The 25235-nt window shown below is 38.5% G+C and overlaps 1 protein-coding gene across 3 annotated transcripts; it reads left to right on the forward strand.

Annotated features, from left to right (window-relative positions):
* Window positions 1–6908: 6908 nt before the first annotated feature.
* On the forward strand, window positions 6909–24992 carry LOC108683003 (protein lin-54 homolog). Of its 3 annotated transcripts, none has more exons than XM_018172276.2 (15): window positions 6909–6960; window positions 13834–14024; window positions 14518–14611; window positions 15396–15758; window positions 16031–16311; window positions 17915–18196; window positions 18677–18805; window positions 19223–19414; window positions 19750–19857; window positions 20366–20464; window positions 21316–21512; window positions 21854–22091; window positions 22373–22770; window positions 23002–23228; window positions 24251–24992. In XM_018172276.2, exons 1-15 carry the CDS (start codon window positions 6942–6944, stop codon window positions 24256–24258), a joined length of 2826 nt encoding a protein of 941 aa, XP_018027765.1. In that variant the 5' UTR covers window positions 6909–6941; the 3' UTR covers window positions 24259–24992. The 3 variants fall into 3 exon arrangements, with proteins under 3 accessions (XP_018027765.1, XP_047739219.1, XP_047739220.1); XM_047883263.1 differs by having other exon boundaries at window positions 14539–14611; XM_047883264.1 differs by lacking the exon at window positions 6909–6960 and adding an exon at window positions 6971–7079.
* Window positions 24993–25235: the final 243 nt, after the last annotated feature.

The raw sequence follows: 25235 nt of genomic DNA on the forward strand, positions 1-25235 counted from the left end.
ACGCTATAACCGGGGCAGGCTGCGCTATAGCCGAGGCAGGCCACGCTATAACCGAGGCAGACCGCGTTAACATTAACCCTAAATGGTACATGTCATTTAATGCTGGAGAGGCCCTATATTTTCATGTTGGTAGAGCTTACGCGCATGAGTAGGTTCTAGTATGTACGTATACAGGGATACAGGCGTAGTACCATAATATGCAAATTATATATTTTCCTTGTGCTATTGAAAATAATCTATACGCATGCTTTGTTTAGATATATTTTCATTGAATGTTAGCAGCTACCTGTATTAAATTGGTGAAAAGATTGATTATGTCACAATTTAGGTCCTGTGGGTTTGTACGGAAAAGGCTATCGCGCCAAAATAAACTAGAAAGTGTTAAATGGCCGAAATTTTAATATATCAGAAGAAAATAATGCGTAGTAAAATTAAATCATAGGCGTCCAGATGTCGAATAAATTAAATTAAAAACATTAATTGAAATTAATTAACTTTCGAATGCATCCTAACAATTAATAGTTTGCCTTTGTCTAATAATTTTGGACAGTAAAACCTTCGATCAGACACCAAAATCCCCGTCAATTGTTGATGTCTACGGGTATTAGGTCAACAGTACTTTTCCTTAGCGTGGGCATTGAGTGTTGCAATATTCAGTGTAGTGGAAACTTATATATGACATTAAATATTTATTATTTGTAAAAAATTGATTATCATAATGAGGTGCGAGACAGGGCACAGGGCACATTATTTAACTACCAAGCTATAACGAACGGGCATTAATTCATACGATTTAAGGCGGTCGCGGCGCATGGTGTGGAAACATGGATAGTGTTATCAATGAAGTAATTTCCAACGTTAAAGTTTTCTTTGTCTAAAATTACTGCAAGAGGATAAAATTATAAGCTTCTACCTACAGTATATATCACCAACCGTCGTCTAATGATGGTCAAGTAAGATGAAGAAAGCAAAATGGCGCCCAGAGAAGACTGGGAGAGACGCTCAACAAAATGGCTTAGGATTAAATTACACAGTCTGCTCCAGTTGACGGCAGCATGCGTGTAGCTGCAGAAATAACTGACAGAATGTGCAGCAAAGAGATGTAAGAAGTAGACTCAGTCAAATCAATGCTGAAACCTTAGATTTCTATCAAGCGGCAAAGGGAAAATGAGCTAAAATGTAAGCATATTCTGCTGGAGCATTATAATTAATATATAATTAATCCCAAAGAACGCCTATGGTATACCAAAATCCAGCTAGTGGGCGAAATTGCAATTAAGATGAAACAATTTGAACGAAGATGGGAAGTATAATAAACTTATTGGACTCCATCTTCGTACCTCCACTGCAACACAAGCTCTCCTGCAACACAAGCTCCCTGCAACACAAGCTCTCTGCAACACAAGCTCTCTGCAACACAAGCTCCCCTGCAACACAAGCTCCTCTGCAACACAAGCTCCCTGCAACACAAGCTCCCTGCAACACAAGCTCCCCTGCAACACAAGCTCCCTGCAACACAAGCTCCCACAACACAAGCTCCCCTGCAACACAAGCTCCCCTGCAACACAAGCCTCCCTGCAACACAAGCTCCCCTGCAACACAAGCTCCCCTGCAACACAAGCTCCCCTGCAACACAAACTGCAACACAAGCTCCCCTGCAACACAAGCCTCCCTGCAACACAAGCTCCCTTGCAACATAATTTACTCTGTAACACCTGTTACACCAGAGGCAATTTTCTACCCAAACATGCCTGCAATATTTCTAGTAATATATTCCATATTCTTATAAATACGTACCTAAGGGTATCTCAAGTAGTCCGCTGTACTCAGTCAGTGACAGTTGCTTTTGATCACTACGCCTTGACACTGAAGATGTTTGATGACCTGCCACAACACGAAGAGTTACTACCAAGACATTGCTTTGTGATCAGCGAGGCGCATGCATTTGATAGAGACAAGATTGCACTTGATGAGCCCGACAAAGAGCGCTGCTCACTCAAATGCATTCATTGATCTTCATTACTCCACTTAGCAGCACCCAGCAAACGCAATGACTTACAAATTTACCTAGCCTGCCGTCCACGCCAGGTACTGGAAAGGGTGAGTTCCCAACCTTCTTTGGCGATGGCTTAAGACCGACTGAAGGTCACTCATTGTTCATTGGCTCGGCGTCCTCGTGACCTGTCCCTTGATTGGCTGACGTTGCTGACTCTCTGTATCTTTGATTGGACGACGACTTGTGAGATTACTTTCAAAGTGACACTCTGATTGGTTACCTGCATTTCCTTTAATTGTAATAATCTCTGATATTCATATATTTATTTTATACAATCCTCTAAAATTTATTTAAACCTGTATGGATTCTCTCCTTGAGGAATACAAATGTATCTCACGGGATAATATCATTGTCATACCTATTATTAATAATTAAAAACCATTCCATTTCCCTACTCTTGTTTTTCTGCGATATTTCAGTAAATTATCGTATCGTATTGGTTCTCAAATATAACGCCGTTTCATAATAAATTAATTCGGATGTTTCTCTACTGGAATGAATGATGAAAATTTATATAAATGTTTTTGAAGGCGGTAATGATGTCTTATCATTTGTATCAGTTGACAAAACAGAAATTATTAAGCTCATCTATAATAACTGCCGGATTAAAATAGTGCTTGGTGAAAAATCATAGGTCTCAAAATTTGAGGTCTCTAGCCCGAAGCTGACACGTCTCGGACAATTTTACGGTCGGACTCGCAGCCGGTCTCACGGAATATCTAATAAACGCAGCTCGATGAAATTGGTGCACATATTCATTAGGACATAACGGTGATGCTTAGCTCGTGAAAAATTTTCCGTTTCACATTCATTCGTGAGTTATACGGTGAAACGGGTTGAAGTTAGCAGTGACCAAGAAATTTCTTATAAACTGCTGAACAGGTTTTAAATAAAATTTGAATATACATTCCTAACAACCCAACGAGGATGTATAGCTCGTGGAATTTTTTTTTTAGATTTTGCCTTTGTTTGCGAGTTATACGGCTAACCGTTCTGGCTGGCCCATTGAGAGTATTCTTTCAAAAAACCTTGAACGAAGGAACTTTGCCGTCCGACTGGAAAGTAGTTCAAGTGAGATCCCCTGCAACAGGGGATGGTGTCACCAAAAAGGTGACAAAAGCAGCCCCGGCAACTATCGCCCTGTCAGTCTGACAAGTTTTGTTTGTAAGCTAATGGAATCTGTTGTGAGGGATAGGATTATAGATCACTTGACTGCTCACCATCTCCTATCAGATTGTCAAAATGGTTTTATTGCCGGTAGATCCTGCACCACTAACTTATTATCTACGTTGAACGATTGGACTCGCCTGCTGGACGAAAGGGAGCCAGTGGATGCATTGTACCTCGATTTTGTTAAAGCATTTGACAGTGTTCCGCATGAGCGGCTGTTGCGTAAAGTGAAGTCTTTGGGAATTGAGGGAAACGTACTCCAATGGATCAGAGATTTTCTAGTAGGTAGACGACAACGTGTCAGTATTAACGGAATCGTGCCAGACTGGACATCAGTGCGCAGTGGCGTGCCACAAGGAAGCGTTCTTGGGCATATTATGTTCGTTGCTTTAATAAACGATCTGCCAGAAGCAGTGTCCAGCGTGTGCTCCATGTATGCCGACGACACAAAAGTTTATAATTCAGTGAAGGATGCGTCAAATAAAGCGCAATTGCAAGATGATCTTGTCAGTTTAGTTAACTTGGCTGATACGTGGCAGCTGCGGTTTAATGCTTGACCGATTCCAGGTAGAAACTTTAGAAATTCCAGGCTTGAAGGGCAAGTCCTATGAAGAAAGACTTAAGATTATGAAGCTTTCAAGCCTCAGTTATCGACGTCTGCGTGGGGACCTCATTGAAGTATACAAGTATATTCATGGTTTATACAAAATCCCCGAAGGATTACTAGAATTTGAAACAAAAACCAACAACAGGGGCCACGGCTATAAACTAAAAAAACTGCGCTGCAACTTCTCCACGCGCCAACATTTCTTCTCGCTTCGAATCACTGACATGTGGAACAGCCTCCCCGATGACATCGTTGGCGCTCCAAGTATGAACGCGTTCAGGAACAGACTAGATAAAGCTATGGGAAAATATATGTTCAGATTTGAAATGCCTAGCACCATATCGAACCCGGTGGAAGTCGAGTAGCTAGTTCAAACTATCGTCAGTCATCAAAAGATCGGTCAAATGACACGTTTTAGATTTTCTGTGAACAAGGCACGAAAAGGAAAAGAATCGGCGACAGGCCACATCAGGTCGAAACTTCAAAGCCGAGATCACTATGTTATGTTATGTTATATTATGTTGTGTTATGTTATACGGAGACACGACCGGCATTTCTGAGGCCGGTTTTCAAATTTGCAGTGACCAAGAAATTTCTCCCAAAGTAATACAATAGAAGTGTCGGCACTGAAGAAACAGGCTCATTACCTGTTGCCGATTCATGTACTTTTCGTGACTAGATAACAAGGCCTTCTGAAGTAAGTAAAGGATCCGGCCTTCTGAACCCGATCTTTCCATAAAAGGCGTTCATACTCGGAGCGTCAACGATGCTTTCAGGGAGGCTGTTCCACATGTCGGTGACTCGAAGCGAGAAGAAATGTTGTCGCATGGAAGTGTTGCAACGCAGTTTTTTAATTCATAGCTGTGGCCACTGTTGTTGGTTCTTTTTTCAAATTCTAGTAATCCTTCTGGGACCTTGTATAAACCCCGGGTATACATGTATACTTCAATGAGGTCACAACGCAGACGTCGATAACAGAGGCTTGGAAGCTTCATAATCTTTAATCTTACTTCATAAGGATTGCCTTTTAATCTCGGAATTATCCTTGTTGCACGTCTTTCGGTGACCACACGGCGTTTCCAAACTCTAGGTTCGGACGCACGACATCAACAAATAACTGCTTCATCGCTTCTGCATCTAGGAACTCAAAAGAGCGTCTGATCAGTCAAAGTCGTCTATTGGCTTCATTAACTTGACATTACGCCATTAACTTCATTAACTTGACATCGAAATCATCACTCTGTCGTCGCAACCGTGTATTCTCATACTGTAATCTTGCTGATCATTATTCTTACCAAAGTGGATAACTTTATATTTGTCAGCGTTAAAACGCTGCTGCCGCTTATCAGCCCAGTCAACCAGCCGGTCAAGATCACCTTGCAACTGTATTTTTGCGACGTATTACTCACTTTATTATAAACTTTTGTGTCGTCAGCATACATCGCGCACACGCTAGACACAGTTTCTGGAAGATCGCTTATAAACGTAACGGATAAAACAGGACCGAGAACGCTACCTTGTAGCACGCAACTGCGCACTGAAGCCCAGTCTGATACGGACCCATTAATACTGACACGTTATCGTCTCCCTACTAGAAAATCTCTCATCCATTTGAATACATTACTCTCAATTCCCAAAGACTTCAATTTACGCAACAGCCGCTCATGTTGGACACTGTCAAATGCCTAGGCAAAATCGAGGTACACAGCATCTACTGGCTTCCTTTCGTCCAGCAGGCGGGTCCATTCATTGAGAGTAGACAAGAGGTTAGTGGTGCAGGACCTACCGGCAATGAAGCCATGTTGACAGTCTGATAGGAGATTATTAACTGCCAGATAATTGTCAGTCGATCACTCACAACAGATTCCATTACCTTGCAAACGACACTTGTCAAACTGACGGCGATAGTTGCACGGACAGCTTTTGTAAACTTTTTTGAACAATGGTGTCACTTGAGCTTTTTTCCATTCAGCCGGCAAGATCCTTTCGGAAAATTAGCGAACGGAGCTCAATGTAATTTTGTAAACGTATTTATTAGTACCTAACTGTTATGTTTAGCTCGAGTTAATTTTATCATTGGTCCCCCTCAGGGGGGACTTCTGACGGGTGTCTGTGCTCGTCAGAAGTCCTATGGGATTTCGCGTTCCTAGGGGGATTGTTCCTGAGCGCCCCACCGCTGAGCTCGCGGTGTCTGACTGTAGGTCTCAGTTGTGGGGTTAAGTTATTTTGTAGGTAGGATTCCTTACATTATTCGTCTCTTTGAGATGCTAACGCTGCTTCTTTCGAGCCAGCTTCAGCGGGCTGGACAATATTGAGACCTTCCGCCCCTTGTGGGTGATGAATAATTGAGACCTTCCACCTCTATGGTGATGTTCATCTTGACTTTCGGTGCGAGATAGCTTAATAGCTGAAGCGCTAGTAAACATTTGGCCACTAAACTAACTAACTAACTTATCATTGGTCATTAAATTTGGAGACCGGCCGCAAGTCCGGCATTAAAATTGTCCGACACGTGAAGGTTGCATCCCTATATAGAACTGTCTTAGTTTTGTGAAATCTATAGATTTTGTTACCGTCAAGTTTTAGGTCAAAATTTAATAATGATTTGGAAATGTTTGTCATAATAACAGCAGTTGCAGGAACTTGTTCATATACTATGAGATCTGCAGGTAAATTGACTGCAAAATGTTTGCAAATTGGATATACTGCAGAGTTTATGGAATCGAATTATCATTGCAAAAATCATACATGAAATAATGGAATAAAATTATTATTTTGTGCATAGAATGTAATAATATTGTTGAGTGAACGACTTTCATTTTTGGCGCATCCAACTCAGGAATGACGATGCAACGTCAAAATTTTACCACTACAGAGGTAAGATAAAATATTCCAAAACGGATTCTATTCTGATTATTATACAATAAAGCATTAAAGTTGAACAATCAAAGGTCAATTTTAGCTATTAGACATATTTTGCTGCATAAAATGACCTCATATGATCATCAAGAAATCAGGTGATTATGTCGGGTGCCTTCTGTTTTCCTCTCGATGCTGTCTTTTAGTGTAGTTCGTAATGGTGGGCGCGTATGTTTAAATAAGTATAAAATGCCACAAAATAACCCTGGTGAGTTGGCTGCCAGGTAACTCTTGTATTTGTTATAACACTCGTATAAAATATTTAGGTCTCCTGGAACTGTTATAACTTGGATTTATTTCCAATACATGAATGATCAATAAATAAATGTGAGTTCTCTAAGCCACAGGAAACCGACTCTCAGAAGCTCTGGTTTGCGGTAAATTAAGCAATTAAGCCAGTTACTCTTAGCATATATCATTAAATTTTATTCAAAGGTACACATGTCTTGTGATACATTTGAATTTTTCCTCTTTCCTTCATTATTTTGATTTTTAAATGAATATCAATAAACGTGAAAATTACCAAAATTTGCGTTGTAAACACTGCTAAAGTCAAAGTGCTATCGCTATCGTCTCCGTAGAAGGCAGATAGAAATAGAATTTATGGTTGAAAACGTGACTTCACAGTTTGTTTACCGTATTAAGCTTAGCTACTGACCTAATTCCTATGAATATCCAAAAAAGGTATAAAATTCATTGAGAACATAAAGGCTTCAACTTAAACTTTTTAAGTCTGTTTGTGTTAGTTCTTTTTTAGATCTATTTTCTAGAAAACAAATTTTATTAGGTATCAGCTTTACCAATCAGTTTGAATTGCTTCCCAGAGGCCAGAACCTAGACCTAGTGAGTAATGAGCTAGGGAGGAATTTGGCAGTTGGCACTCTTTAATTCCTTGATTTTCCTTCAAGGCTCAGGCTTCAGTCTCCCCCAAATTGCAAGTTGATACATTTATAGCTTATTATAGGAATAGGACTTGTATATTTGTACAAAAGCCAGTTTTCCTTTAGAAAGAAATCTTATTAATGAATCCTATCTGAAATATTGAGTAGAATTTTCCTAAGCTTGCTGCTAAAAAATATAATTTTTTGGGCGATTTTCTTAATGAATCCACTCTGAAATATTAAACAAAATTTTTCTAAGCTTGCTGCCTAAAAGAATCACTTTTGTGGGTGATTTTCCAAATTGCTGGGATAATTATAGCTAGTTGCTTACTTGATATCTACTTGAGAAATTAGGCAAGGACCATAAGATAATTAAGATTTGGTGAAATTGTCCACAAGAACTGATGTTTTCTGTCTCAGTTTTGGTGGCCACTGACTGATTTTCCAGGTTGATGGGCTAATATTTTTTTACCAAGAATGCATAGCGTCAAAGCAGAGACTTTTCTAGACTCATTCTTGAGTTTAATTTTGAGTCCTATAACTATATAAGTAGACCAATAAAGTTTCATGGATAGCAGTATTATTTTATATAAGAAATTAGTTTAAATCATGGCTAAATTAAAAATGTATAAATTCTAACAAATAGAGATCTATGGTTACTAATTCACTAGGTATGCAAGCAAGTGACTTTGCTGAATTAAACTTCAATTTACATATTGAGAGAGAAAGTAAGAAACTTGTGCTATTCTGACTATACTACCATGCTGCTTTCAAATATAAATAACACAGTATTAAGTTAAGCTGAAACTTCATTACAACATTTAGAATCATTAAATTTTTTGTCTCTGGTTCTGCCTATCTGTAGGGTGCATACCAGTCATTGAAAACCTGGAAAGTCATTGGATTTCATTTCAGGTCACGGAAAGTCATGGAAGAAAAAGCATTTTGATTTCCCTCAATAAGGATGATGTTGGTTACATGACCAGGACTGCAATAAAAAAAACAGCTTGCAGTTGCAGACACAAAGGCAAGTGCACTGCAAGTTCTCACTTTCAAGACACTAGCATGGGACTTCATGCAGGCTGCAGTCCAAAACTATTGGACAAGAGCCTTGTCAGATGTGGCCTTGGTAGGAAGCTGAGATGGCTGGTGCCAAAAGTCTTTATCAAGAAGGACTGTAAGGAAGCCAACAAGACAGTTGAAGAATTGTCTCACTTTGCTTGTTGAAAATTAAGACTGCTGGGAGTACGAGGTAAATTGCTGGCATGGATCCACAGCTTCCTAACAGAAAGACTACAAGCTGTAGTTGTTGGAGGCTCAAGATCGAGCGTGGCTAAGGTGAAGAGTGGAGTACCACAGGGAACGGTACTCGGCCCAATCCTTTTCCTCATCCACATCGCCGACATAGATGTGGCAGTGAACCACGCCACTGCATCGTCATTTGCGGACGACACCCGGATATTAATGACCATCACGGACAGGACGGACAGTGAGAGGTTACAAGAAGACCTCTCTGCATTATATGACTGGGTCCTAGTGAAAAACATGCAGTTCAACGGGACCAAGTTTGAGGTCCTGAGGTACAGAGGAACCGGAAGAGCTAGAATGGATCACTGCTACCTGGCACCTGACAACTCGGAAATCGAAGAGAAGCAATTCGTTCGCGATCTAGGAGTGTTGATGAACAATCAGGTCAATTTTGGTGATCACATACCGGCAATAACCGCAAAAGGTAGACAACAGATGGGGTGGATCTGGCGGACGTTCAGAACGAGAGAAGCTGAACCGATGATCACACTCTTCAGAACCCTTGTAATACCTATTCTTGAATACTGCTGCCAGCTCTGGACTCCGTTCACACTAGGCGCAATACGGCAACTGGAAGGAGTCCAACTAACCTTTACTTCCAGGATCAGAGGGATGGAGAATTTTAACTACTGGGGGAAGGTTACAGCGACTGAGTCTGTACTCACTGCAGAGGAGACGGGAGAGGTATGTCATTCTGTACACATGGAAAATGATAACCGGAATGGTGCCAAACTTTGAGAGCGAGACCTTCAAGATTCAGACCTATCACAACGAGAGAAGGGGGAGACTGTGCAAGATCCCTCCCCTGCGTAACAGATCCGCAGTCAGATTTCAATCCCTGCAAGAAGGATCACTCTCCGTGGCAGGACCAAGGCTGTTCAACGCCCTACCAAGGGATCTAAGAGAGGGGGAATTCACCCTGGAGACCTTCAAGAGACAGCTAGACGTGTTCCTGAGCACAATTGCAGATCGACCTCCCCTGCAACACTACCAGCGGCGAGAAGCAAGCAACAGTATCGTGCATCAGGTGGCCCAAATGAGGGCGGATGAACGATAATCAGAGGCGGCGATCCATCGTGGCCTGGGACTGCTATGTCCCAAACAAATACTAAGGATGCCAAGAGATTCCCTAACACAGATGTGGATGTTTTGCAACTCTAACACAGATGTTGTGCAATGAGATGTGCAACTTTAGAGATGAATCACAACATTGCATTAAACTGAATGCACAGTTTCAAGCATTTTCAACTTCTGATCAACTGGACATTTTTTTGGCATGCCGTTCTGTCAAAGAGCACCTACAAGAAGCTCTGGAATGTAGTGCAGATGCTCATGCTCTTGTTCATGGCCAAGCCCTGGTTGAAAGAGGGTTTTTGTTCAACAAGGAAATCATGATGCACAACATGACAGAGCAAACGGTGGTTGCCCTGCGTGCTGTGTTTGATCATGTTTCACATGTTGGTTGCCTGGACAAGATGACCATCACCAAGAAGATGCTGCTTGCAGCTGGCAGTGCCAAAACAGCCTACAATCCTTATTTGGCAGAAGAGAGAGAACAGAATGTGAATGCCCAGAAAACCAGAAGAAAAAGGAAGGCTTTGTTGGATGAGCTGATGAACTGAAGAAGAAGAAAAGGTGTACATAGGAGGGCATCAAGATGCTTGAGCAAGCAGCAGATGAATATGCAGAAGCAATGGAGAGAAAGGGAGATTTAAAAATTATCTTGATGTTCAATGCCATGAAGCAATTTTTGAAAACAAAGCTAGACACTCTTACATTGAACATAAAGGAAAAAGTTGATGAAATAGCTACCAGTTAAATGTTAGAGTAGTGGTGTTGAAGGGTGTTCTGAACTGTACTGGCATTATCATGTACAATCTTGCATGCGTTACTCAATATTTGTTGTGATGTAATGCTATTGGATTCATAATAATAACAGTGTGGGCTTGATTTTCAGATATGTCATTTTTGTTCCTCTGTGTCTACCTGCTCTGTGCATTTACAGGTTTGCTATTTATCAACTGTAGGAGATGGTAAAATATGCATGGTTAGTCTTTTCAGTCATGCTAAATCTGTTGTAGTCTTGGAAAATTATATTGATGGTCATGGAAAAGTCATGGAATTTTTTTTTAAATACCATTACGCATCCTGTGTCTGGAATATTGAAAAAAAATTATATTATGAAAATTGTAAGAAAAACTTTTGTTTCACTCCAAGTTAGATAAAAGTGGAGACAAAAGTGAGCAATTTTTATTTTATATGCAAGAAAACCAAACGGAGCTATGTATACCTACGCATGGAATCAACTGTTAGCATGAGCATTTTTGTCTCAATTTGGGAGCAGCTTTTGTTCAATTTTCTGGAATGTCTATGCGGTAGCAAGTTGTAAATTTTGATTATTTTTACATTGAATAGTGTTGATGCTGGATCACTAGCTCAATCTAAGAATATCATTTGATTTAGTAATGTAGAGGTTTATTTACAGGGTGCATACCAATCATGGAAAATCTGGAATGTCCTGGAATTTAATTTTTCATTTTCCAGGCCTAAAAAGTACTGGAATTTAATTTCAGATTATGGAAAATACTACTGGAATTTGCAAATAAATAAAAAGTATTTTTCTGTGCTGCGTGTGATAACCCTAATCGCCACGGGTTGTCATGTCACGCTACAACCTCAGGTGCAAATGATATCTGCCCTTAATTTTGTTAAGTATTTTTTAGGTGTCTTCTATTTTACATACGCTGCCATTATTTTACCAGGCATTATATTTCCTATCAAATGCAGTCTTCAAACGCACAATTGTGAACTCAAATCCATTTTTAAAAATATGAGAATGAAAGGACCGAATTTCTGGCCTCAATCAGAGCCATCTCCATGTACGACAACTTCAACCGCTCGAACTTGTGTCTATGTTACCCATGGGGAGTAGACTAAGTCATTTACACGTGCGTGTGCCTGAGATGTCACTGGTGCATGTGCAGCTTCAGCACTGGTGCACCTGCATCCTCATCACTAGGCCAACATCCTCCTGCATCCATGTTGGCGGCCTGGACAAGATGACCATCACCAAGAAGATGCTGCTTGCAGCTAGGATTGCCAAAACTGCCTACAATACTTATTTGGCAGAAGAGAAAGAGCAGAATGCAAAGGCCCAGAAAACCCAGAAGAGGAAGGCTCTGTTGGATGAGCTAGATGAACTGAAGAAGAAGAAAAGGTGCATGAAGGAGGGCATCAAGGCGCTTGAGCAAGCAGCAGATGAATATGCAGAAGCGATGGAGAGAAAGGTGGATTTGAAAATCATCACAAAGTTCAACGCCATGAGGCGATCTTTGAAAACAAAGCAACAGGAGCTAGACACTCATGAACTGAACAATAAAGAAAAAGTTGATGAAATAGCTGCCAGTTGAATGTAAGGATAGTGGTGTTGAAGAGTGTTCTGAACTGTATTGACCAGACATCATGTACAATCTTGTGTGCGTTACTCAATATTTATTGTGATTTGACACTATTGAATTCATAATGATAAAGGTGTGGGCTTGATTTCCAGATTTGTGTCATTTTTGTTCTTCTGTGTCTGCCTGCTCTATTCATTTACACGTTTGCTATTTATCAACTGTAGGAGATGATAGAAGATGCATATATGGTCTTTGTCATGCTAAACCTGTCATATACGAGTCCTGGAAAAGTCCTGGAATTTTTTTTCTCAATATTAGTACGCACCCTGTATTTATTATATATTCAATATTATTGTGGCTGGGATTTGCTTAGTGAAATAATTTCAGTTAAGTTATGCACAACTGTAAAGTCTGGCTCTAAAAGTCCTTGCTTTACATTTTGGAGTTGTGCCAAACTGTAAAATCCAGCACAAAATAGATTGGTACCAAATGCATTGCCAAGAAGATATAAAGGTAGCTTAATGATAGATGATTATTGCCATTTTGCTTCTTTATTATTAAAAATTTTTATCAACATAGCTGACAGCAAATGACTGATACAGACTAGGTGCACATTAAAATTGATAAATAGTAGCTGTAAATAAAAATAGAGACATATTTAAATCCATGATGGTCTGATGAAAAGCATGAAAAGATTACAATATTTCAATTTTGGAGGCACTACTCGACATTCTGAAAGTTTTGAAGGGATGTGGTTAACCCTTTCACGGGTAAGTTACCATATATGATCACTTGAAATTGCGTCACAAAAAGCCTCACCACGGCTTCCTGTTAGTTTTTGAGGCATCCTTATAATGCCTCAGTCAATCACTAATTATCTGACCATCGTTCTATCTATAGCATCACCAGCTGCAAAGTCCACAAATTGAAATATGAGCATTTAAATGAAGGTTTTGACTCGGACAATGGAACTGACGCTCATTCTGCATTTTCTTCAAAAAGTGGAAGTATAAATATATATATTCATTTATTTTGGCAACTTGATTAAATTTAATTAAATTAAATTTTTATGTTTCTAATTTTTCATTTGCATAAACTGAATTTTAATTATATAGAAAAATTTTGTGTACTGATTGCATTTATTGAATTCTTCAAGTGTGATTTAAACCTTCAATAGGCAAAATTTGCAAAAATTCATAGAAATAAATATATATATATTGTATAATACTTCTTACTATCTTGAAATGGTTTCTGAAATTTTAATTTCTGGATATTTCAATGCTTGCCCGCTAAAGGGTTAATCAAACCACTATTTTTACATAATTTGCAACTGATTCAGCTTATGCTATCTGTATATCACATGAATTTTGTATCTATTTCAGTAATTTTAGATTCAGTTGTTGCAATTGTCAGTTATATTTTTTATCTTAATTGTATAAAATTACATCACCTTTGCCATGTAATTTGATACAATTTTCTTCTGTGGTAATATAGGCAACATGATCATGGTAAGCAAAAGCTGTGGTGATGGCGGGGCAACAGTGGATAACAGTTCAACCAACTTGATGCTTGATGCTAACCCTTTTGGTGGAGAACTTAATGAACAAGAACTTGGCAGTCTTGTAGAGCTTGACTACCACACAACCAGCAGCAGCAACTCTTCTGTCTTACTGCCTCAGGATCAGGTCTGTATTCAATTAAAATTAAAATGTTCATTTTTACTCAACTAGGTTTTTGTCATCCTTTTCAAATTGTGATACTTTCAATCAAGTTCATGTCAAAGTGGAATTTTTGACCTTATACGTTGGAAAATATACTAACTTGAATGAAAAAAGTTGAAGCAACTTGCTATTGAATGCTCCACAGCATTATGCATGTAACAAATTCTTAATTATATCCTTAATATATAAACAGCAGCAATGAATGCTGTTGCTGTTTTCTGTATTGAATTTGAATAATACGCTGTTTTTATATGCTTCAAATTGCTGCGTTGAAAACCACTTTACCATTGTTCATTATTATTATCCAATGCATTGATACAATCACTCCTTTTAACTATATTTTGCTGTACATTAGTCAGGTGATTTTCATTAAAATGTTCTTATTACAATCTGAAAATGCCTTGAATTATGTTAAGAAGTGTGAGACAACAATGGTTTTTATTTTTCTGCACTACAGTTTGCGTCTGTTACTGGTCAGCTGCTGGACGATTCAGTGGATGGAAGCAGCTCCCTCACGCGGCCCATGATGCCCCTGCAACACCCCAGTGAAGGTCAGTCATTTGTTACTTGTATGGCCCTGCATTAAATTTGTCAGACTTGTGCTCACTTTGGATATTTTGACATCTCTCAGCAATTTAAGCTTATAAAGGTGAAAATGGCTCATAATAGATGCAATACACCTAATATTGTTGGTAAGTTATATAGGTAGTTACATGTTCTGTTATGGATAGTGGTACCTAATGCAAAAATTTTCTTGTGGTCTCTTGATACAAGCTTTCTGCTTGTCTTGGTGGCACTGATTTTTTGTGCTGAAGCCACCATAGGATTGGGTTGTTCTCAACATTTTTGCATATTTTGAGAAATATGCAAATATGCAATATGCAAAATATGCAACATTTTGCATATTTGCATATATGTAAAATCATGAAATTTTTTAAAATCTAATTTAGCCAAACTGATTGTCAATTTTACAATAGGTAATTTTGCTGCAATTTTTTTTAACTGTATATAGGTCAATGAATGTATATATAAAAATTAAAGTGATGCAAGTATCCTATTTTATGTTCAACATCTATGTAGAACACATTGGACTATGTAAATATAAATTATTGTGTAACTTGCACTGTCAGCGCAAGATAAAAAAGCATTTGCAGGAAGTACAAAGCAGTATTAATATTCATGCACTTGGTACTTGTAAATTTTTGAATGGTATATTAAGCATTGAAAGTTGAGAGCAATTATATTCACTTGTTATTAAGTGACACAGGCACATGCTATAGAATTATTGCTGCCAATCTGAGCCGTGTTATTACAATTCTTCACTTTAATTGCCAGGTGACATGGAGTCAATGTTCAGCACAATAGAAGACCAAGAAGCTTTGTGTCACAGTTCCCCTCCCTCTGCCTCCTTGTCATTCACAAGTGAACAACCATCTCTCATATTCACATTGGCCAGCACTGCTCCTTCATTCACCTCGTGTTCATCTCCCAACAACATAACCCACACAACTAATTACATCTCAAGTCCTACTGCACCTCAGTCTTCTCCTTTACCAAAAACAAATTCATCCTCTGTGAACGTGACAAGTTACTTCCATGACAGTCTGGAAGATGATGAGAGCAGCATTGGTGACATTTCTTCTTACTCTGATGTTATGACGGAGCCACAGAAACAACCACACATCATTCCTGCCACAGGTTAGCTTACCTTATCAACTGAGAAGGAACAGGTCAACAAAATTGAAGTATGTGTTTTGATCCTGTTGGATATAGTCTTTTATGCAAGATAAATCAGTGAGATTTATCTTATATTTTATGTTATATATATAAATATTATATTTTTATTTGGATGTTTTATTTTCTTGGGCAAGTTTTTCTTTGTAATTTTATTGCATTGTTACCTTCATCTGCAACGAATTTTCTTCAAAATGCATACAAAGAGGAAGTATAACATTGTAAATGGTTCTTAGATGGCGGCGGCAGCAGTTTTCAGCTAGTAGGCCTGGCAAACGCTAGTGTGGACAATAGTTGCCTTGACTCACTGGGCGTTACTACCATGATGGTGGACGAGCAGCCTCTGACTGGCTCCTCGCTGCCCCCCAGCTTGGGGTTTGGGGACCATGCAGGTGTCAAGCCTCAAGAGGGAGCAGCAGCAGGAGTTGCATTGAAATCCATTGATTTATCTAATTTCCAATTAGTGCGGACGAGCACCGGACCAATCCTGGTCAAGCAAATGCAGAACAGCAATAAGGTGAGCTGGCTTACAACCCATTAATAATGTGCAAAACTAATATAGAATATTTGTTTACTTTTTACTGCTGTGAATGCATTTCTCTGTCTTGTTATGGTTCTTATTGGTGGGTATTATTAGCTCTAAATTGTAATGTGTGAGTTCTGCTGGGACCTCGTCAAAATTGAAGCAAAATGCAACTTTTTATCAAGATCCTTATTAACTGAAGAAACACATTTTTCATTGTAGGTAATTTATTAAGTGTTACGATGTTTTTTATCTGACTGCAGACATGATTTACCAGCATACAAATCATCTTGGTAAGATTTTGAACTATCGCTTTTTAATATGCATTCAAGGCTTTTTAAGCTGCAATTCTATTTTACAGCATTGTGATCTGGATATAAAACATGCAGTTTGAAGATACACATTTTTTAAGCATTGGCCCAAAAAAATAACACGTTACTTAGGTTTTTATTTAGAATCTTTAAACTATAAGTTAATTTTGAGAATATTGCTGTTTGTGGTTCAAGGAATTGAGTTTGTAAGAGATATTTTGGTAAACATGTAGAAGCTGAGCAATAGGAGGAGGCCAAAAATTTAGTCCCTGGATTGATGCTGAGGAAATGAAAAAGATAAACCAATTAAGCATAAATCTATATTTGAAATACTGTTATAGAATATATGGCCATTTTTAAATTGGGTGCATCTCGTCTCTTTTGATGTTAAGGATAATGGCGCTAATCTCCTAAGTTGTTTTGTAAATACATTAATTCTTAATTGTATTGAGGTGCTGACTACTTATACAACAAATTACCATGAACCTGAAATCACCATGCTTTCCATTTCAAATGCGGCCACACCGGTGAATGTGAAGAAATTCTTACTGATATGATCCCACTTTTCAAGGGTCGCCTTGCCAATGCAAATTGAAAGCGTTTGATTGGTCCAACATTTTCTAAAATTTTTTATTCGTAATAAAACTATTGATTCTCTAGCATTATGTGTAGCTATTTCTAAAATAGCGGCTTTGTCATCATTATTGAAATTATTACCTTTATTCCCCAATTTATTATCTTTTCAATTTAGATTGGGCTCTGTGTTGATCCATCCAATAATTCCCATAATTAATAAAATTGAATGAACTTTAAATAGGTACCTACCGGTATTATATTGAAAAATCTTGATTTCATAAATTCAATATGAAATCTATCCAAGAATATTTACTTACTTTAATTTGCTTAAAAATCTTCTTAATTTTCTAAATTAGTTTTAGTTTATTATGTATATATTTGAAATATATATATATTACATATATAGGCAGTAATCAATATTGTTGTTATAATATAGGTGTATTATTAGTTATAAAAAAATTTTCCTGATAGATGAAAGATTAAATAAGGCTGTTTAGTTCCATTGGACAATATTTTTTTCGAAATTTTGTTATTAGACAGCACATTTTTTGTGCCTTATCACTAATCACAAGTGATATGGTAGAATGTTCCTAAAGTGTCCCACCATTATCTTCATTAATCTCTATTTAACGTCTTCTATGACGGCACTTCTTTCTTTTGAATGGTACCATCAGAAGGATACTAATATTTACCATGTATTCATTTTGCAGGTGATATCTAAAGTGGTGATCAACAACACAAGCAGCAGCAGCACGCACCAGCAAATACGCTTGTTGCCAGCCACCAGCAGCACACGCACCATTATTTTAAGTGGCACCGGCGCTGGCGGCAGCTCAGCCAGAACAACGATGGCGGCGGTGGCCAGCAAGGACACATTGGGACCACCGCCACCCAGCACCACCAAGCTCACGCTGCAGCAGGCCCAGAAACTCGGCCTCATCTCCCCCTCAAAACTTGTACAGCAGTCGCCTACCAAGATCGTCATGAAACAAGTATGCAACGGCCACGTTTATGAGACAGTGGCTTATAGGGTGACTGTAATTAGATTTAATTACCATGTTAAAGAGGAAGGGTTAGTTCACTGTCATTTTGAATACCTCTTAAGTATATAATTAATATTTAGAATGAAAGACATTCATTTCAATTCAATGCTAAAAAAGTTTGAGTATATAATGTTCATGTTAAAAATGTAAAAGTTAGGAATTATCTTGCCAATAAGTATAGTAGGTATCCAATTGTCCCGCTCTTTAGCATTTTATTTATTTGTCCTTCTATAGAGACAAGTGCTTATCTATAAATGTTGGAGAGACACGCGCCGCGTGCCATGTTAAAAATATTATGGAAAAGCGCTAACTTTATGACTCATTTATGTGTAATAAGATCTCTGGAATTGCTGCTTGTGTCAGTAACAGCATTTTTCTAACGATAATGATACGCTTGCAGTTGTTATTAGTATTGATTATCATTATTAGGTTGGAGGCAGCAGCAACAATATAAGCAGCAGCCGCATTGTCCTGGCTCCTGGTGGGGGCTCCACTCCCCACCCCCTCCTCCTCAAGTCCACCCCCAAGATTTCCCCAGCTCAGCCCCAAGTATCGAGAGTAAGTGTGCTCGGTATTTACTTACTCTGGTGTGCACATAACAATTCATTTGGGTGTTATGGTATTGTACGCATTTACTCCTTAATTTCAGCGTTATATTGGTGGTCCCTTTTGAGGATTGCACGCTAACGTTGTTTATGGTCATTGTTTTCTGTTATACATTCATGTTGCTTAAATTTCATTCAAAAGCAACAGAAGTCAACATTTAATTGCTTGTTTTTTTTTAGTTTTCATCCTCCACAAATGTTTGGAAGATGTGATTGAAAATTTTTTGGTAACTTTCTCCAATTGTTTTATTTCCGGCATCTTTAAAAGATGTAAGGATATTCTTTGAGGTTTGAATTTTGATATTCTCTGTATTTTTTACTTCGCAACATGTGTACATAAGACTTAGCTAAATTACTACTTCTATTGCAGGACTGTGGGACAGTTAAAATTTTGCCTCCACCTAAACCCGGCGCGCAAGTGCAGAAAATTTTTATCCGTAATCCCAGTGAAGCTGGCGATGGCAGAGCATTGCAGCAGCCCATCATACGCGTCGCTTCCAGTGCTGTTGTTTCTGCACCCAGTATTGTCCTTAATAACAACAACAATAAAGATAGTGCTAAGGTGAGTTACTTATGCTACTTGTTATTGCGTCTTACATTTTGTTTGATGAAGAAACATAGATTTTCAAAGATGATTTTGAAGATTGCGAGGTACTGCTAAGCATGTTGACAATGCTCGTCTCGATTTAAGGTAACATGCTCAGAATAGCGCTTCAATATTGGTTGTAGAAGGCAGAGATAAAAATGACCTTCATTATAACAGGAAAAAACTTGTTTGAAAAGCTACCTTGTATTCTGAGCAAGCAAATTGGATGGTCCAAATATTTTCGTGAATATGAGTGCATGTTCATCGATTTAAAAGTGCCGTTTTAATGGATTTGTCTTATGTATTTGCAGACTGTGGGCATACGATTAATGAGTCCCATTAGCAGCCACAAGCCCATTGCTCCCGTCCCTTCTCAACAAATAAAAATACGACCAATCTCCATTGCACCTAATAATCAGGTATGAACTTCTCCTGCCTGCATTGATTTTAAGTTCTGATTATTTATTTCTCACATCTCTAAATAGTGAAAAATGTGTTGTGGATTACGCGAGAATTTTCATTTTCGTTTATGTTTAGTCATCACCACTAAGAAGCAAATTATATGAGTGGGCAACTGTGATAAAATGTTCCTGGTAGTTAACATGTAGTGAAATAAAATGTACGGTTGAATAAATGTCTATGGAGTGTTTGTGAACCTTCTTTCTTATATTTTTTTGACCCCTGGACATTAAATTTTGTATATAGTAACCATAATGGTATATGACCATATAGTAGCCATTAGAGCCCATATTCAATGCATCGTGGTTTATGTATCAGACGCAACGCCCGTGTTCAGTTGTTGGTTATTCACGTGAATCATTTGCTATGTTGAAAACCTTAATCTGATATGACAATTTGATAGTCCGGGGAGATGTGCACTGTTTTTCAGACTAGTCATTTTTAATACAAATATTCCTCTATTGACAGATTATCAATAAACCGCAACAACAGCAGCAGTGCGTCATCATTCCTGTGTCCGGGCAGAAGCAAAACGTCGTAATGATTCCCCTTCAATATCTCAGTCAGGTAAATAAATTCCATTTGCAGGACTTCAAATACATGTATAGGTAAAAATGGTTATGTCACCATATTCCATGGATAAAAGTTGCCATTGAATGGAACTTTTTTTTCCAAGTGTTTGGTACGAGGGTTTTATAGTTGAACGTAGCCTGTCAATGGAACCAAGTTAGATTGCTCTGTCTCCTCTGAGTAATCCTGACTGTTTAGAGTGGTGGTATCTATAAGATGAAAGAGTACAAGTGTAAATTTGAAAAAGGATGTTGTTGCGTCTGCTGACATGTCTTCTCATAAAGTGTGTCGCTTTTGAGAAATCTTTGAACGCACCGACTCGCATGCTTGAATATCTTGTGTTGTGTTGCCTCTTATCTGGGTGTCATGTGAAGTATTTTGTGTTGTGGTGTTCCTTCTTATCTGGGGTGTCATGTGAAGTATTTTGTGTTATGGTGTTACTGCAGGTGTTATTTGAAGTATGTAACAGTGATGATGAAGGAATTGGTATTGGGCAACGAGATCAGCTTGTTATTTAAAGTTGTTTGCGGTATGCAAATGCTCCCAACCACCAAATTAACCGACAACATTGAATTAACATAAAAAAATATGTTACTAATAAAATGTCCGCAGTGTTTCGTATGGTAACTAGTAATCTGGGGCCGCGGGAATTTAATGTAATAACAAGCCAGTTTGGGCTTTTATTTCCCTGGAACATATCATCACGGCAGATTGTATCTTATTTCGAGGGTTAATTCTTATAATGCCTAACGAATAAATGTCTTTGAGTTGATAAACAGGATAAATTGGTTCCGGTAAAATGTTTATAATCATAATACAGTTGTTTTGATTAATAAATTTTTGATCAGTTGCAGAGCAGCGCGCCGGCACCCAGCTCTGCCCCAATTATTGTCAACACGAGCGCCCCCTCCGTTGCTCCTCCCACGCCCTCCCCCTCCACCGCCCCCCAGTCCAAGCCCCCACCCCCTCCCAAGACGCTCATAGATGCTAACGGCATCAAGAGTCGTAAACCCTGCAACTGCAACAAAAGCCAGTGTCTTAAGCTGTGAGTTACTTACTTCTTCTCTGCTCTCTTTTGAAAATATTGTTAAGGAAATCTTTTCTTCCAAGCGCAACACTTCCTGATGTTTAGAATCATAAGCATTTTTTTAGCATTTTACTTCGTATAGTAACGTAATAGACGCAATACTTTCCACTTACTGAGCGAAGAAACAGGTTTGTTGGTTGATGGAAACCTAGAAGTTAATGACGGATTTATGCTCTAGACTTACGATATTAGAAAAATTTCAAGATAATATTGACTGTGAAACATTTCTCTTTGTGATTCTAACAGGGAAAGACTATTTAGAGCGTGTCATAGATTTTTTGTGTGATTTCAATTTTCAGATACTGTGATTGTTTCGCCAATGGGGAGTTTTGCAATAACTGCAACTGCAGTAACTGCTACAATAATCTAAACCACGAGGAGGAAAGACAAAAAGCCATAAAGTTGTGCCTTGACCGCAACCCGAGCGCCTTCAAACCCAAGATCGGCAAAGGAGGAACCAGCACAGAGCGTCGGCATAACAAAGGCTGTAACTGCAAGCGATCAGGCTGCCTCAAGAATTACTGCGAGTGCTACGAGGTGGGTTCTCTTCTGATAACAGATAATAATGCCTAATGAAAGTAGTAAATCCCGAGGTGTATTATTTCTTCTTCGTGAGAGAATGTCAAGTGGAAAGTCCAACGCCCATATATACAAATAATCTACGATACCCATAATTAGAAATATTAATTTTCTATACATTTAAATTTGTTTCGATTTAAATTTACTTATGTTCTTGTATGCATTATTATTAAGCGTACATTGAACTTGTTATTTTATCTTTTTTACATTTTCCTGCCTCAATTATTTACAATTTTCAGGCAAAAATCCCATGCTCGAACATGTGCAAATGTTATGGCTGCAAGAATGTGGACAACGCGACGCTGCTGGAACGACGGAAGCTGATGCAGCTTCCCCCAGACCCTTCCACCATCATGTCGAGCGCTGCTCCTGCGCACTCCTTAACGTCCAGCATAATGGACTCACTTGGCAGCATCGGCAGCACAAGTAGCCTCATTAGTTCGTGCAGCACTCATGCTGAACCTGAGAGCACCGGTTCCTCGGGGTTCTCGAGTGGTGGCAGTTTCAGCAGCACCAACAGCGGAAGTTTCTCCCGCAACAACAGCACCAGTAGCAATAATCATGGCGGCAGTAACGCCTTGAAAAACTTCCCTGTCACTGTGCCTTCAGCCTCACCCTCTAAATTTGGTGCTCTTAAGTAAGTGCCCCTTAATACATATGTTTATTATGTTTAGCTGCAATCAACCATGAATTTCGTTTACCAATTTATGTATTTTGGGCTAAGTGTTATGTGGGGGCTTGGCTTACTAGTTCAATTATTTTGAGAATCGGACTGTATTTATATGGGTTCTAATGAAGCAAGCCTGTGGTAATTGTTTAGAGTTTGCTTAACCCCTTAATCCTATTATTATATTCACCTTGTGTTCAGGGGTGTGGGAAGCAGCAGAGGGCCGTCTCCACCGTGTGGGGCCGTGAGCTACCGTATCAGCCAAGAAGTTGTGAGCGCCACATGTGGCTGTATTCTCGCCACAGCCGCACGCTCCCAGAAACAGGGTCTTGAGAGACGTCAAACAGAAGCTGCCATCATAAAGGAGTTTCACAATTGCATACAACACATCATACAGGGATGTATGACGTCACAGGCCAGAGCTAAAGGTGAGATCTACTGTACATACAGTGGGGGGAAACTTGAAAGTGAACTTCGTACACTTGAAAAATCGTATTTTAATGTATGTAAGTACACAAACTTAACAGGAAAAGGGATTTAAATTATGTATAGAGACGCATAGTATTCAAAAATACTATCAAAAGAAATTAAATCTCAATGCAACTAAAAACAAGTTTTGTACGAATACTTTTTTGACCCGAAGAAGTTAACATGTTGCATTAATTTTTGTTGCATTGAGATTTAATTTCTATTGATGCTATTTTTGAATACAATGCGCCTCTATACATAATATAACTCACTTCTCCTGTTCAGTTTGTGTACTTACATACATTAAAATACGATTTTTCAAGTGTACGAATATTTATTTCCCCCCACTGTATACAGGGAAGCTTGATTATCATGGACCGGTGCTGGTTGTGTGAAAGCAAGCTTTAGGTATCAAGGCTAATGTTCTGCTCTAATTATGATTGGTGAATTTGGCTGTTGGAAGGAATTTTTACGAAGCTAGGCCACACTCAAGCAGAAGATAAGTTTCAGCATATGTGGCTCCAACTTAGTGGGGCTGATGAAGTACCCTACTGGAACTAAGTACCTACATCTATGCTTGCACTACTGTATACTGAAAACGTAATTTCCTTTATAAATTTCTGTGTAGGCCTGTAAATTTGTTTCGAGAGCAAGTGTAAATTGATATGATAATAGGCACTATTATCTTGGCAGGTAGGTATATATTATTGCTACTGGAAATACCCTAAAGGAATGGTTTAAGGAATTTTGAAGGGCATTTGCTACATAGTTAAAGTACCACAAATTTTTACAATAAATTGAGGCTGAAATCTTGGTAGAAATAGCATTTTTTCGTTTTTCGGATCTGATTATATTGTTGCCTCGCCCATGCAGGTGAGTATTGACAAATCTGTTGATGATAGAGATAAACTCTCTTTTTTATCATTTTAATGTTCTGTATTTTTGTTATCTTGATGTGGCTAATGAATACTTTAATGTGCAGGTAACTGAAGGCGCCGTATCCTGATGCATCCGGCAATCCGGTTACGGTCAAATCCTGAGATACGTCTTTGCTCCCTCAAATTTTGCTGCCTCTTCAGACTTCGACTTCTTTTAATTCTCGTATAATTTTACTTATGTTTTCTATTCAGAGTCTTAATAATTATTTGTCGAACGTTCGTATTGGGCTCGTCTGTTAGCATAATTTACAGTGAAGTGGACGTGATTTTGTAATACTACCACTTCCATGCTTACCTCCATTATCAAGCACCGCTCCTTCTATGCTAGTGAATGATTTTATGTCTTTGTTTTTGTTATATAATCTGATGCTTTATTTATAATTTTAAGGTTACGTTCATTGTTGTGATCGAGAAACGTTTTATTTTTCTTTGGTTTCATTTAGGCATGTATGATGAGGTCGTTCATACAAGTCGTGTTGTGTTCAGGGCTTTAGAAAATTTACTCTTGATTTATTCTCAAATGGGATGAGTCACAAAGTCTTCTTGTTTGGCCAAATCTTAACTCAAAATTTGCATTCAATTGTTGATTTGCATTGTGGAATGAAATTGTTAAGAGATTTTATGTTATTTGAATACTAGATAATTTTAGCCTTATCCATCCGGTATTATTTGCTGTGAATTTGAATGTCGCAATCTCAGTAAAGGAGGGTTTTTGAGACGATACACACTGGCTGACCATCGATGATATTCGAATTTCATCAGGGCAAATTATAAAATTTATTTCAATAGCGATTTTAATTAATTCCTAATTCTTTTTAACTGGGATGGAAACTGTCAGCACTGATGAGTCATAATAATGGTGGCTTAAGATTGTCGCTTCAGCAGTCCTGGGATAAAATTAATGATAATCTACTCTGTTAGCGCGATGTTTCTATGGCTTTCTCTGCATGCTGCTCCTTTTTAGACGCTTTCACTTCCCTATGATGATGATGGAATATGCTTTTTACCATGAATTGTTATGAAATGAGG

This window comes from Hyalella azteca, unplaced genomic scaffold, assembly GCF_000764305.2.
Source record: "Hyalella azteca isolate HAZT.00-mixed unplaced genomic scaffold, Hazt_2.0.2 contig12403, whole genome shotgun sequence".
Classification (NCBI taxonomy): domain Eukaryota; kingdom Metazoa; phylum Arthropoda; class Malacostraca; order Amphipoda; family Hyalellidae; genus Hyalella; species Hyalella azteca.

Bases quoted from the DNA above. Each gene is read 5' to 3' on its own strand.
- LOC108683003 (XM_018172276.2), top strand. The intron at 14,025-14,517 runs GTCTGTATTCAA...TCTGCACTACAG, and splicing joins TCTTACTGCCTCAGGATCAG to TTTGCGTCTGTTACTGGTCA. The intron at 18,806-19,222 runs GTAAGTGTGCTC...CTTCTATTGCAG, and splicing joins CTCAGCCCCAAGTATCGAGA to GACTGTGGGACAGTTAAAAT.